We start from the raw sequence: 14,399 nt of genomic DNA, 5'->3' as shown, positions 1-14,399 counted from the left end.
GTTTCAGACTTTGTTCCATGTTCTGGTATTACCCGTTTAAAATTAAGTACTTCCAAAAATAAAAGAATAATGATGATGTGTAAGTTGTAGGAGTCATAAATACGTGTCTCCTCCGTATTCCAATCAAAGCTCATAACAACGTTGTAGTTACTTAAAATTTCAAACTTCAAATGTAACCCTCCTATCCAGCTGAACTAATCGTGGAGTCTGCAAGTTTCTTTATCCGTTTTTAGTGGAATATTATTGGCCAATTTAGTTCCAAGAAATGTGTTTTTCTTGTGGCTTTATTCCTGCAAGACTCAAAATTATATTCCCAACAGGGAAGGGGGTGGAGTTTTGCAGGAGCCAAGCAGAGAGAAAGCCAGGGGCTCTGCCTGGTGACAGGTGGTTGGAGGTGGCGGCACCCACGTCAGGATGTCAGCGGGATGCCCCCAAGGCCAGGAGCGGTGGGAGGGGCTGGGCTGGGCTGGGCCGGTGTTAGGGGAGGGGCTGGGCTGGGCGGGGTGGGGTGGGGGGTTAGTCCTTGTGACTTGATGCTGGCTGGAGAGAGGCCTGTGTGGCCGGTAGCTCCGGTTCTCTGAATCCCTGTGGAGCCCCTCTTTCTGCAGCCTGTAGCGCTCTGTCTTCTGTCCTCTGCCCCTGCCCAGCACCTACGGACTCTGCGTGCCGTGGCCTCAGTGCCCTGTGAGGCCTGTGGCTGGGCAGGACTTGGCTACAGACGGGTCTGCGTGGCCAGAGCTGAGCCAGCGAGGTTGATGTGGGCAGTGTGTTGACCCTCGGAGCCAGCTATGCTGCGTCCACCTTGCAAGTGGACAGAAGGGCTGACCTTGAACTGCCGAGCCTGGCCTTTCCCGAGGCTGTGTGACGGTGGGAGGTGAGCGTGCTGAGGTGCTGCGGGGACAGTGGGCAGGGAGACGGGGCTGCCGCAGGTGATGGTGGGGAGTAAACAGACCCGACTCCACTGCGCTCAGCCCGTGGCACTCGGGCCGGCGTGTCCCTGCTTCATTTCCAGCTTCCCGCATGTGCCCGGTGGGTGTGCCTGTCGGGTCTGGAGACCAGGCGTGAAGACTGCAGGGCGAGACCCTTCTCTCACCCACCTGGGTTCCCCGGCTGGACCCCTACAAAACTAGATGGAAGATGGGCTAACAAGAGAGAAGCAAGCATTTTCTAACGCCTTTCAAACGCACGTCTCGGGAGGAAACTTAGCGTCGAGTAGCGGGGCGCTGGCGACACATGGGCCCGCAGTGCATCTTAGCAAAGGGACAGCACATTCAGAGGAGGCAAGGGGTGCAGGGTCCTGGGGCACCACGCGCTGGAAGGGACCATGGAGGCTGCCTGGCGGGGTGCGTGCATGGGCCTCTGGGCTGACGCCCCCTCCTCACGGCTGAGCCGCCCTCGCCTCTCGCTCGCCTCGAGACGCGCCGCGTGTACGTTGGGTGATGGTCTGAGCTCCCCCAGGAGCCAACTGCAGAGTGTCCTTTCCCTTAAGCCTACCAACCAGCAGGTGGCTGGGCCCCAGCGAGGCCTCGTGTGAGCCCCTGGGAGCAGAGTGGAGGCTGCCCTGCGGACCCCAGGGGAGGCCGGAGAGGAGGTGACATCACAGGAGGGCCTCGTGGGACGGGGGCGTTTGGGGAGAAGAAGTGGTAGGAGAAGCACAGAGGGCAGAGCTGCAGCGACGAGGCCCGAAGCCCATGGGCGGGACACCTGACACGTCTGTGACCAGCACCCGCCGCCTCGCGCCGGGGTTGCTACGGGGCGACGTGAGGGGAGGGTGCGAGGGGCTGGCGGGCAGCACGTGTGGGCAGCCCCGGGATCAGCTGGGGCGTCCGGCCCCGCTGTGAGGCTGCCGGGTGCTTCTCAGAAGCACAAGTCTTTGAAGAAACAGGAAACGGAGAGCAGTCCCTTTGCGGAGAGGACTCTGCGTCCTGGGTGAGGGCAGGGTGGACCAGCCAGCTCGGGGCTCTGCAGGGTGGCCACGGGGGCCTGGGGAGCATCCCAAGCAGCAGATGACGTGGGGTGAGACGGCGCCAGGGGCCCAAAACGTCTCCTTTGGTAACTGGACTGCAATCCCGAGTTAGGCGGTGTGTCCTGGGCTGTACGCCAGGAACACCTGAACTTAAAAAATGTTTACTTTTATGTTGTCCTTTATCGTTCCTATTTCCGTATGTGATTTACAGTGTACGTAAGACATTCTGTGTGTGTACGCGTGTATTGCACGCATATACACGTGTACGCAGGGACGCTCATGTGAGCAAACATCCGACTCCCCTATCCTGGACAGCGTGGTCCCCGTGCCCGAGGCCAGGGGTGTGGGGGCAGGAGGACAGCCAGTGCCCGGCACCCTCTGTCCTCCGGAGCGGCGGGGTGTGTGCTTGCCGGCTGCCGCGTACGTCTTTGGAATAAACAAGGTGAATGAACAGTGCGTGACGGTGGTAGATGGATATTTAAATACTATAAATCTGTGTCAGGTAATGTACATCACACATGTATATTTACGTGTGTATTTTCATTGAAATTCTAGCTCCTAAGTACCAAGCCTATGTCAGGAATGTAAAACTATTGACAGCAGGCGTCCTTAAACTATGGGACCCACAGAAGTTCCCTGGGGACCTCGTGAAAACGAAGATTCCAGGGCCCCACCCCAGAGATTGTTTTCTCACGCAAGATGGGGCCAGGGAACTCGCATTTAGGAAACTCTCCAGCTGTTTTGATGCAGGTGGCCTGTGATTACACTTTGAGAGACACTGATTCATAGACCCAGGCGGGCGATAACCCGGCTCATTCCACGGGCCCGACAGGAGCACGTGTGCACACATGCTACATAAGCTAGGTGTGCACGCACACGCCTGTGCACACTCTGTGTGAGCCGGCCGTGCACGTTGCCTGTGAGCTAGACGTTCACACACGTGAATTCTAAGCCACAGCTCATACGGGCACCCGCGCACTTCCAGGGACTCTGCAGCAAAGCCCTCCCGGCAGACGCTGCCCTGCCTCGCTCTGCAGCTTGGGCATCGGGGCGGGGATGGCCGGGACGTGGCTGCCCGGGGTGCCTGCTGCCTCACCCCATCCCACACGCCACCCTCCGGGCCCTGAGCAGTGCACCTGGTGTAGCCGCTCCCTGATCTGTAGGGTCTGCGCCGGGTGCCCCCATCTCCCGCAGCCTGGGTGGCGGGGAGGGGCTCCCGTCCACGCCCAGGCTGTGGACACCGTGGCAGTGACCTCGAGACGGGCTCTGCTCAGGGTGGACGTGGCACCTCCGAGATGCAAATTGGCATCTGCTGCTCTTACTGCGTCGTCTCTTTCCCGGTGATCTGTTCTGGATTTCCCATCTGGAGTGACGGGCAGAGGTAGCGGAGACTGCTCCCAGCCCTGCTGCGTGGGTGGGTTGGTGCCCTCGTGACTGGTCTCCTCTGCATTGATCTTCCAGGGAAGGTGGCCATCCGGAAGGAAGACCTGCAGAAGTACCACAACCGGGACACGTGGTTCCAGCTGCAGCACGTGGACGCCGACTCCGAGGTGCAGGTGAGGCCTCGCGGGGCCCGCGGGACGTGGGGGCCTTGGGGGAGGAGGCCTGATTGTGGATACAGACATAGACGCTGGACTCTGGTCTTCAGCTGTCCCCTGCGTATGTCCTCCTGGGCCCACGCATTAGGTTGGTTCCATCGGTTACTGTCGGACTTAGTCGTGCAGCTTAAAAAATGTAACATGAGAAAGAATGCAACGCGTAACTGAAGGTAAAGAGAGAATAGGTGAGAAGACGTAAGGCTGTGGGCCTTGCCCACTGGAGGTGCCCGCGTGTGTTCCGGGCTCCCTGCCCTCAGCAAGGCGGGGCTGGAGCTGAAGGGAGTGACCGGAGTGAAGACGTCCCCTGGCCTGAGCATCCCTGGGGCTCGCCCAGCGCCCTGGCGATGTGTTAACTGGGAGTGACCCCTTGACCGGTGCAAGGTGCCCCCACCCCGGGACTGGGGGTTTCTCCCCCAGCTGGGCCGCTCCCCATGCCCAGGGTCCAGGAGACGCCCATCGGGGGGGCCGCCTGCATCTTCTCTTCTCTGGTGACCCTGGCATGAGTTTCCGGTCAAGCCCGTCCCCGAGCCCAGGCCACGCCTGGAACTCCGGGGCCAGCGCCGAGCCGGGCCCGCTCAGAGCTCAGCAGAGTGTGTGGCTCTGGCGCTCTCTGAGCCTCGGTTTCCTCCCCTGTAAAGCGGGGTTTTGTGAACAGCAGGGTCAAACAGCAGGTGTCGCAGACAAAATCCCCAAGTGGGCACCTCGCGAGGCCTTCCCCGGGCTCCCGGCCCAGCATCAGCACGCCTCCTCGTGGACCTGGGGCCTTGGCCGGGCTTGGAACTGCACACCGACGGCTCAGGGTGTCCACTGCCGAGGCCCCTGGTGGCCGCCGGGGCCGATGCTCAAACTTCGACAAAGAGGCAGCCAGAGGGACGCCTTGAGAAGCCTAGCCCAAGGGGCATCGTAAGGGTGCTTCACGCTCAGTTAATTCCGACCGAGGGGCCCACACGTGCTGTGGAAATTGGGGGACTGCTCAGAACTAGTCACAGAGCCCCAAATCCAGGAGGACAGCGGCCACTGCTGCTCAGGTGACCAGGAAATCGCCTCCTTAGGAAGAAGTTTCCGGACCCCTGTGCTGTGTGTGCTTTACACCTGGGCCCCGCCTACCTCCATCGCCATCGTTCTTGAGAGATTCTGCCTTGTGGCCGCCATGAGCCCAGACTTAAGTTCTGTTTTGTTGGCAAGTGTAGCTTTTCCTTTTTCTGGCCTTTTTAAAAAAAAAAACCAACTTTTAATTTTGAAATGGTTACAGAGTCACAGGAAGCCACAGGAAATACTGCGCAGGGAGTAATGGTTAGCAAGCCGTGTGTTCTCCTGTTTACACTCAAAGACTGAAAATAGGAAGCAGGGCCATGTCCCTTCCCGGGTCCCGCACAGTGACATCTGCATAGCTGGTACAGGGTCCCCGACTCCATTCAGGTCTCACCAGCCCCACGTGTGCCTGCATGTCCCCGTGGGTGCGTTTCACGCGTGTGGCTGTGTAACCGCCACTGTCCAGATCCGGAGCCGCTGGGTCACCGCAGCCTTGGGAGCGTGACGCGTGTGTCCACCTGCAGCCTGAGGACGTCCAGGCCATTCCCTGATGGTCCCCGTGACATGGGTCCCGACCCACTGGTGATTCCACGGAAGCGGGACTGGGCGGTGGCGGCCGCTGAGTTCCAGGCACCGAGCAAGTGCTCTCCAGAGGGGGACCTGTCAGGTGCCACGGGCAGCAGCCTTTTAAGGGGCAGTTACGCACCTTCTGCAGTCACGAAGGTCAGGGGACACATATGGTTTCTCCAACTGTCTGCTCAGCGATTCACAGACAGCAGAAAGGGAATGTCACAAAGCTGGGGCCCACGAGAGACCAGCAAGTCATGGAATTGGGGGAAGAGAGGAGTGAAGGGACGTCTGGCTTCCCTCTGGAGCTGATGCTTGTAAAGGTCTCTGCTCAATCACTTCATTAAAAAGGACCCGTCGCTCTGCTCCTTCCCTGTCCCCGGCCGGGCACCTTCTGGATGAGGCAGTCGGCAGGGACGGCCCTACCCGTGGTCCGCGCCAGGCAGGGTGGCCAGATACACGCTCACGTCCGCGAGGGCCCCTGCCAATCCTCCGAGGACGCCAGCAGCCGCGAGCTCTGCATTGAGCGGCTTCTGTGAAACTTGTTCTTGGAGCACATGTTCCGAAAAGGCAGAGGCAGGTGGGCTGCCCCAGCAGAGCCACAGCCTCCCAGCCCGTGGCCTCCTCTTGCACCTTTAGCGACAGGGCAGTAACTTTGGCCTCATGGTGGACGCCCTGGGAACGTCCTGTGTGTGTCTGCCGTCCTGTCTGAGGATTTCCCCAACGATCAGCGCCTACAGCCATACACCTGCGAGGACCCGAGTCTTTCTAAGGTTCGGGAGTGTCAGAAGGAGAGGATGGGGTGGCCCTCGCCTCCCCTTGAGGACGCGGCTGCTTCTCTTGGTCGCCCTCACGTCCCTGCCCCTTCCCGATGCTCTCAGCTGCAGCGGGGCTGCAGGTCCAGCACTCAGTCGCCTACGCCCGGGTTTGCTCTGCGCTGACCTCCGCCCGTCCTCGCAGGCCCTGTGCAGAATGAGGACGCGGCAGTGATGGCTCATGTTCTGCTGGGCCCTTGCCTGCGGCCACGGGCCCTGCAGATCAGGGACCGACGCCTTCCTGAGGAAATGGCACAGGAACCACCAGTGCTTTTCTCTCTTAATTAATAAACTTTATTTTTCGAGCAGTTTTATCTCTGCAGAAAAGTTGAGGGAAGTGTATGAAGAACCCCGTGTACTCCTCCCCCAACCATTGCTAGCGTCCTGGGTGCATTTGCTATGGCTGACACCTTATATTTGCTGAAGCCCCCAGCTTACAGTGGGGTCCACCTTGGGCTCTGGGCCCCCCTGGCCGACAGGTGGGTGACGTCTCGGATCCCCTGTCGGAACCACTGCTGGTTTTCTGCAGCCAGGAGTGACGGCCCTGCTTTCATTTCTGTTTTTTCTTAGCTAGAACTTTACCGATTTTATTGATCTTTTCAAAAAAGCAGCTTTGGTTTGTTTATTTTCTGTATTGATTTCCAGTTTCCATTTTCATTGATTTCTGCGCTAGCTTTTATTATTTCTTTTCTGCTCACTTTGGATTTAATTTGCTCTTCTTTTTCTAGCTTCCTAAGGTTAGAAACTTACATTATTGATTTTTGCCTTTCGTCTTTTCCAATATATGCATTCACTGCTTTAAATTTCCCTCTAAGCATTGCTTTTGCTGCATTTCACAAGTTTTGATGTTTTATTTCATTTTCACTTATGAAAAGAAATGAATTCAAAGTATTTTTCAGTTTCTCCTGAAACTTCTTCTTTGGCCTGCTTGTTATTTGGAAATGTGTTCTTTAACCTCCACGCGTTTGGGGATTTTCTAGCTATCTTTCTGTCACTGAGTTCTAGTTTAATTCCCACTGTGGTCTGAGAGCAGCTGTGATGTGATTTTTATTTTCCTAGACTTGCTGACGTGTTTAAGGCCAGGTCGGTCGATCCCAGTGGATGTTCCGTGAGGGTGGGTGATGCTGTTCAGTCCCCCCTGTTTTTTTTAACAACTTCTTATCCTTATTCTCCTTAAACGAGACTGGGAACGACTATGAAGTCAGCATTCTCAGTGCTCTGTCCTAAGGTTTCTCTTCTCATCTCATACACCAACGTAAATGCGAGAACTCTGGCCAAGTCTCAGCATGTCCTGCCTGTGCTAATTGTTAAGGAGCACGATTCAGCTGGACCCCCCCTCCGGGGTTCCAGCCCCTATGGGAGGCGTGGCCACCTCTGCCCTCAGCCTGCCAGGTGGGCCTGTGACCGCCTCCCTGGGGAGAGGGCTCCCGCTGGGGTCAAAACAAGCGGAGGGGGAAGTTGTGTGTGTAGCTGTACATCCTTGGAAGGTCGCGTGCCCTGCAGAGGCCGAGCCTGGGAAACCACACTTCCTGCCTGCCCTGTGCAGGGTGTGGCCCGCACCACCCCGGGCGTTGGTGTTTGCGGTGGGATCGTTTGTGCAGCGAGGATGGGTGTGAACTTCTGAGCTGCAGATCCTGGGTTCTTCTGCAGGGTTTTCTCTCCGAGATGTGTGTGTTTGTGTTTTATTTACCTCATACCCCCCTCCCCCAAAGCCCCCGAAATGTAACAGCGCGAATCGGCTGACAGCACTGCCCCTCCTGGCGGACGCGCTGCCCCAGGAGAGGAGCGCCAACGGTCACAGTCCGCGCCCGTCCCCCACTGGGGGTGCGTCGGTCTGAGGGCCCGTGGCCCACCGTCTGCCTCAGAGCGGGCGCCCGTGCACCTGGGGTGCGACGAAGGACACCAGGCTGACCGGGCCCCCAGTGACAGCTGAGCTCCCTGCTGGGCTGGTTTCCAGGCCATCAGTCTCTGCGTTCCTGTTTGATTGTAAGGACGGCGGTGCCCGCTCCGGGGACAGTGCTGGGGATCGGGTAGCTCAGGATGCGCCACTGGCCTTTGGGGACTTTGTTTTCTCCACCCGCACAGAGAGGCCACCCACCCCCCCGCCACTGCCACCTCAGTTACCGGCCTCAAGGATTCGCTGTCGGACCAGCCTGCCGCGTGCGAGGGTTGCGGTGCGCCGTGGACCCTGTGTCCGCGCCTGGCGGGTGAAGGGCGCTCGGGCGGACGCCCCGAGCCGCTGTGGGAAGAGCTGCTGCTCTAGGCGAGTGCGTCCCCGCGAGGGGCGGGCCCCGTCAGAGCTCCGCAGATACAGATGTGACTCCGGGTCGGGATGCTGGTGTCACCCGGGCGGCGCGGCTGTGACGCCTGCGGGCTGGTCCCACCTCGCGGGACTTGTCGCGGGTTGCCTGCCCGCAGGTGAGGGCAAGGCCGGGAAGGCGGCACCCGGCCCTGCCCACGGCTGGGGGGCCTGGACGGATGTGCGGCCGTGAGCGCCACCCACGGCCTGGGCTCCCCACAGGGAGGCATCCGTGTCGTCGGGAGCCCGTGTCAGTGTCGTGGGCGAGGTGTCTGGTGCGTGAGGCCAGCCCCCCCACCCACCACCACCATGCTGCTGCGGCCCGGGGCACCTGCTCGCTTCCAAGCTCGCGATCCCGGAGCTGGTTTGCTCTGAGTGGGAGACGCTGTCATGGGGAGCTCGTGTCACCTGCCAGTGCGGGGCCCGAGAGGCGTGTAGGAGACAAGAGGGCCTGCGGTGATGGAGGTATCGCCCTTGGCCCTTCTCATGGCCAGACCCCGGTTTCTTGTTTATTTTCTCTTGTCTGGCGGTGGGGCTCTAGCTGGGGGTGCTCCCCGCACCCCCATCCTCAGGCTGCGTGTCCGGGTCCAGCCTCTCCCTTTCTCATAATCGGTGCTGCCGGCATTTTGTCGAAACGCTTCTCTGGTGGCTCCGGTCAAGCTTAGAAGCAGCAGGTGGGAAGGTCTGGCCGCGGTTGGAACGGGCTTCCCTGGGGCGGAAGGAGCAGCAAGGATCCCGGGCCCAGGAGCTGCCGGCCAGGTCTGCACACGCCCCGTGCAGACGGCCCGGAGCGCCGGACGCTCCCGCGTGGGGTCGGGGTCCCGCGCTGCAGTGGGCGACCGTCGGGGCTGAGCGCCCCACACCGACCCCCCAGCTGGTGAGCCATCCCCACCGCGTCCTGGGCTCTCCTGAGACGTGGCGGCCCTCACGGGCTCTGCCCAGGCTGCAGGGTCCGGGGGTTCAGTCGGAAAGGACCTTGGAGACAATGGATCCAGTTCACCTCTGTGTCTAAGGAAAGTCAGTTTAATCTAACCGAACGCTCGCTCACGGAAACACGCGCATCATGCATCCTCCCGTCGGACTTTCCGGGAGCTCATCTACCCGCTTCTCCTCGTGGCCCTCATGATGGCCTGGCCGTGTCCGCCCCGCCCACTCGCCGTCCTCAGCCGGCGCCCTTTGCACAGGCAGACAGGTGGAAGCACAGCCTCAGCTGCTCCATTACCCCAGCTGCTCTGCCCCTCCTCCCAGAGCGCGCGTGAGTGTCCGCTTCCTTCCTAAAGAGCAGGGCTGAGGTTCCTGGCCTCCGACCCTGCCTGTCGCAGACGCAGAAGCACCGAGACGCCTAGGCAGAGCTGCCCACACCTGCCGGGGGCCTGTGGCGCTTGAGTGAACACAGCCCAGAGCAGACAGTCGGGCCCATTTGGGACACTGCTCCCTCCAGTACCTTTTCCTTTTCTTTCTTCTGAAACAGTGCCTGCTGTCAGCGTCATGCCAGATGGGCTGGAAGCTTCTTTAACTCTCTGGGATCTGAGCCGGGTGGCTGGACACGTGTGGATGCCACGCAGGGTCACGTGTCACCAGCCTGTGATCGGAGCCCAAGAGCTCCCGCCGCTTGTGGCCCCCCCGTGACCCTCTGTCATTGTCACTTTCAGGGCAAGGTCCACCTGGTGCTGAGGCTGAGTGAGGTCATCACCGACTCGGGTGTCGTCTGCCACAAGCTAGCCACGCGGTAAGACGCGGGACGGCTGCCACGGCCTGTCTGCCCAGGGCTGTCTAACCCCAGGGAGCGGGGCGGCCCATGCTTTATAAACAAATGACTCAGGAGTCCCAGACTTGGGCATTCCCCAGACGACTTTCTTAACATCCTTGCTCACCCTGGAGGTGACGCGTTTGGCTTTTGCAAATAACCAGTTACTCAGGGCGACGTTTAGGCAGAGGTTGGGGTTGTGGAAACGGTGAGATGGGGGCAGAGCTGGGGCCTGACTTCAGACCTCGACCCCGAAATCGGAGCTCCTTCTCCCCTGTATGCTTGCTGAGTGCACGTGTGAGTGTGTGCAGGTGTGAGTGTGCACGTGTGTCTATGGGATCGGCTTAGACAAATGCCTGGGGTGTGAATATACCTTTTCCAGTGAAATAGGCTCTGGTCGGATGTGATGCAAGCAGCCGTGACCCCCAGGCTGTGCAGCTGGTGAAGTGACGTCTGAGGGAGGAGGGTGTGACGTGCCCATGACACCTGTTTTCCTGTTGTGCGTTTTGCATCCAGGTGTCAGCGTGTCAGTTTTTCTTTTTCTCCGGGATGTGTAACTGCAGTTGGGGCCGGTCCGCGTGTTGGTTAGCGCCTTCCTCACGGTGGTCTGTGAGGAGTGGCAGTGACGTTGACGGGCGGCTGCTGCCCTTCATCTGGCAGCGCCTCTACAAGATGCCAGCTGCGGGAAGAACTGCTCCCCGTCTGAGCTGCTGCCGGGAAAACCGTTATCTCTGCGGATCCAAAATGCACCCCTGTCCCGACCTTCCTGATCAACAGCTGAATGTGACAAAAATGCATTTGCCTTGAACTCTGGGCTTTGGCACAGGGAGGGGACGAGTGAGCCCCCTTCTCATGCTTCCAGCCCCAGAGGCAGCAGCCCCCCAACTGAGGGTGGGTCGGTCTTGTCCTGAGACCTCCTCCCACCTGCCCACCCGACGGGTCGCCCTGTGTGTTCCTCCCATGCGTGACCCACTCGCTGTCCCTGTGGCTGTCAGGACCCCGAGCCCCCGGGGGCTTCTCAGGGTGTCAGCCCCTTGCACAAGCTCTTGGCTGGCTCAGGGTTCTGTGCCTGTCCCTGGAAACGTGCCTGAAGATACTTGTTTAGTGACGAGTTAGTTCACAGAGGGAGGAAGATGACCCAGGACCAGGTTATAGCAGGGAGAGAAGTGCAGAAATTCCAGAAAGAAGAGTGAAAGGAGAAAGAGTTGAAAAGATTCACTAAAGTCCCTGAGGGCCAGCCTGTGTAGCGGGGTGGAACACAGTGGTGGGGAAATGGAGAGAGAAGGGGCCACATGCTCCAGGGAGCAGGAACGGGGGAGACGGGCCCTCGCCCTGAGAGAAGAGGTCCCGTAACGCGTCAGGACCACCAGGCTCCCAAGAGGGGCGGCAGCCGCCAAGGCCAGCCGGCGTGCAGGAGTGAGTGAGGAGGCAGGGCACTCAGATCCTCGGCATCCAAGTATGGGGTTAGGGCTCTGCTTCCGGCCAGGATGGGACAGGGGGCCTCACCCCTCTCCCGCCACAAAGGACTAAGGAGCTGACGCCGTGTGAGCCAGCCGTGCAGGCGGAGGGCGATCGGCCCCCAAGTGGGGAAACAGACAAGGTCGCCGCAGGCCAGCTTTCGTCCTGGAGGTGCATCGGCGACATGGCCAGCAAGGCGTCCCCAGCAGGGCCCAAGGCGGGTTAGGCGATGGGAGCTGGGGTGTCAAGGCCACCGTGGGCACGTTCTGCAGGGGAGGGGACCTTGTGGCACTCCCCAGACCTGCGCCAACGAGCAAGGTGGAGTCCCTCAGGGCTGGGCAGGCGAGGGGGCAAAGGGGCGACGGGGCCATAGAGCTGGGGGTCATTCGAGTTTCCACCAGCCCAGTGGAGAGCCTGCGCTCACTCCGGCCCTCAGCACGGACTCCAGGGGCCACACCGGGCGGTCGGGCCACGCTGTCCCCGAACAAGGCTGCTGGCACCTCCCGGACAGAGCCGCAGACGAGAATTGCTCTCCAGACAAGAGACCCCAACCACTGACGGCACGGATGAGCCCAGAATCCGGGCACCAGCGACGTGAAGTTCACAGCGCCCAGCGTCCAGCCAGAAGCGGGAGCAGGAGCTGTCCAGCAACAGCCCAGGGTGAAGGCGCAGGAGTGACAAGGGCGGTCCAAGAGCCGGAGTGACTGCGGTCCAGAACCCGAAGGGGGCCAGGCGCCGGGGCGGTCGGCAGAGTGAAGCCTGAGACGGGGTCTCCCAGCCCGAGAGGTGCGTTGCAGGCAATACCCGGCCTAGGGCTCTAAGCCCCTGGGGTGCCAGGCCCTCAGGTCCCCACCAATAACACAGACTTCACCACAGTTCCTACCTGGCAGGCCGGGCCGGGCGGACCTCTCTCGAGCTCCCAGGAAGGGAGGGCAGGGGCTTCGCTCAGGAAATCTCCACTGTGGACAAAGAGTGTCAGCTGCCGGATCAGGAGACAAAGGGTGTTGCGGCCCCCAAGCCTGCAGCCACTGCAGCTGCCCCCACGGCGCCCCTGAGGGGACTCCGGCTGGGAAAGCACAGGACGCCGGCCCCAGAGAGCTGAGGTGCACGTCAAAGGAACGATTCCAGGAACCCAGACTCCTGTACCTCACCACACATAGAGAAGCGCTACATTCCTTAACTGGAGATGTCGGGTTTTCTTTCATTAACAGTAATCTTTTGATGTTCCGACTACCTGGTCTTTGTTGCAGAAGCTCCTGTATATCCTGGCTTCCCCCCGCCCCCGACCTCTTCAGAGGAGTCCCTCCGAGCCCTCTGAGAGGCTGCGTCCCGGGCTTGAATCCTCAGAAAGTCCACCAAATAAAACAAGTCTCAACAATATTTGTTGTGCGTTTTTTTTTGCAGTCGACACCAGCAACAGGTCCTCCGCAGCCGGGCTGCTTTTCCCTTTTCCCCGGTTGCACGCACACCTTCTCCTGCCTCCAGATGTCTCATGACTGCTGACCAGCGCGTCCATCTCTGTTTATGAGATGGGAGCCCCTGGGAAGCACTTTGCAGGGACTCTGAGCTCTTGGCCTGAGAGCTGTTGAGACAGCTGCCCTCCCGGACCCCAGGGTGGTCTCGAGAGATGGCCCGCTGGCCTTGGGTCCCCTCCTGACCTCCCGCTTCTTTCCTCAGCATCCTCGAGTGCCAGGGCCTCCCCATCGTGAACGGGCAGTGTGACCCCTACGCCACGGTGACCCTGGCGGGACCGTGCAGGCAAGTACAGCCTCGGCTGGGGGGGGAGGGCGAGGTCGGATTCCCCCCTCGGGAGAGCAGGTGAGCCAGACGAGGGTGTGCGATTTTAACGTCCTTTTGTTTCCTTTACTGCCTAGAGTTGCTTTGTAAAAAGAGCGTTTCTGAGCTTCACGTAGGGTATCTTTGGCTCAGTAAAGGGCCCTGATTTGCATACCATCTGGGGTTAGAGACAAACAGACCCGCCCATAGGCCACATGACGTGCGTGCTGGGTGGCCCAGCCTCAGATGAGAGATTCGGCATCAACAGTGTTTGTTTTCCACCCCGATCTTCCCCCCTTGATTACAGGTCGGAAGCAAAGAAGACAAAAGTGAAAAAGAAGACAAACAACCCCCAGTTTGACGAAGTGTTTTACTTTGAGGTTGGTGTTTCAGTGGCACAAATGCAGTTGAAACGCACACCCCAGGGTCTTTGGCAGAAAGACCCTCAGTCGCTTACTTCTGAGAGTTCTGGGGTGCTGTCCCCCCACGTGAAGACCCCTCCTGCCCTGCAGCTCGAATTCCTAGGAACTGCCCTTCCTTCCCTGGGCAGAAAGGCTGTTTGTTGCTTCCAGCATGACCCGGTTTTGAGTTGAATGCTGAAAAATTAATACTTGCCGGATTATCAAGACATTGATTTTTTGTCTGGTTGGTTTGGTTTGGGGTTTCTTGGTATTTGCCCGCCCCACCCAGTCTTCCCTGAGCAGTGGAGGGAGGCTTGTTTCACTGGAAGTAGTGAGGGTCTTAAGGCAGAAGGGGAAGTACATGCTGATGAGAGCCCCCGGCTGCCCCTCAGAACGCGAACCACCAGCAGGACGGTGGCGTGGGGGCCGCGGCCCCGGTGACGCGCAGGTGGCCGTTCTCGCCCCGCAAGGGCGGGCACAGATGAGCACGAGGGGGCCTGGCTCCCAGTGCAGGGAGAGCGGGCAGCCAGGGGCAGCAGAGGCCTGACGCTCTCCCTCCGGCCCCCAGGTGACCAGGCCCTGCAGCTACAACCGCAAGTCCCACTTCGACTTCGAGGACGAGGACGTGGACAAGCTGGAAATCCGGTGAGCGCGGGAGGCGCTTGGGGTCGAGGTTCCGGCTCGGCGGGGCGGCCTGACTTCCTCTAACACTGGGGAGTGGATGGAAAGGAACTTCTGTT

General features: G+C 59.9%; 1 protein-coding gene across 4 annotated transcripts in view; it reads left to right on the top strand.

Moving 5' to 3' along the window:
* The window catches only part of RASA3 (RAS p21 protein activator 3), an 88,458-nt gene that overhangs the window by 52,390 nt on the left and 21,669 nt on the right, over window positions 1–14,399 (top strand). For all 4 annotated transcript variants that reach the window (XM_032611571.1, XM_032611569.1, XM_032611570.1 and 1 more), the window contains 5 exons: window positions 3,428–3,522; window positions 9,930–10,006; window positions 13,160–13,240; window positions 13,566–13,638; window positions 14,228–14,304. In XM_032611571.1, coding sequence (XP_032467462.1) covers window positions 3,428–3,522; window positions 9,930–10,006; window positions 13,160–13,240; window positions 13,566–13,638; window positions 14,228–14,304 — 403 coding nt within the window. The remainder of the gene's footprint in view (window positions 1–3,427; window positions 3,523–9,929; window positions 10,007–13,159; window positions 13,241–13,565; window positions 13,639–14,227; window positions 14,305–14,399) is intronic.

The sequence above is a fragment of the Phocoena sinus genome, chromosome 18 (assembly GCF_008692025.1).
Source record: "Phocoena sinus isolate mPhoSin1 chromosome 18, mPhoSin1.pri, whole genome shotgun sequence".
Lineage (NCBI taxonomy): Eukaryota > Metazoa > Chordata > Mammalia > Artiodactyla > Phocoenidae > Phocoena > Phocoena sinus.
Note: the sequence above shows the minus strand (reverse complement) of the source record. Positions and strands in the feature narration are given on the sequence as shown.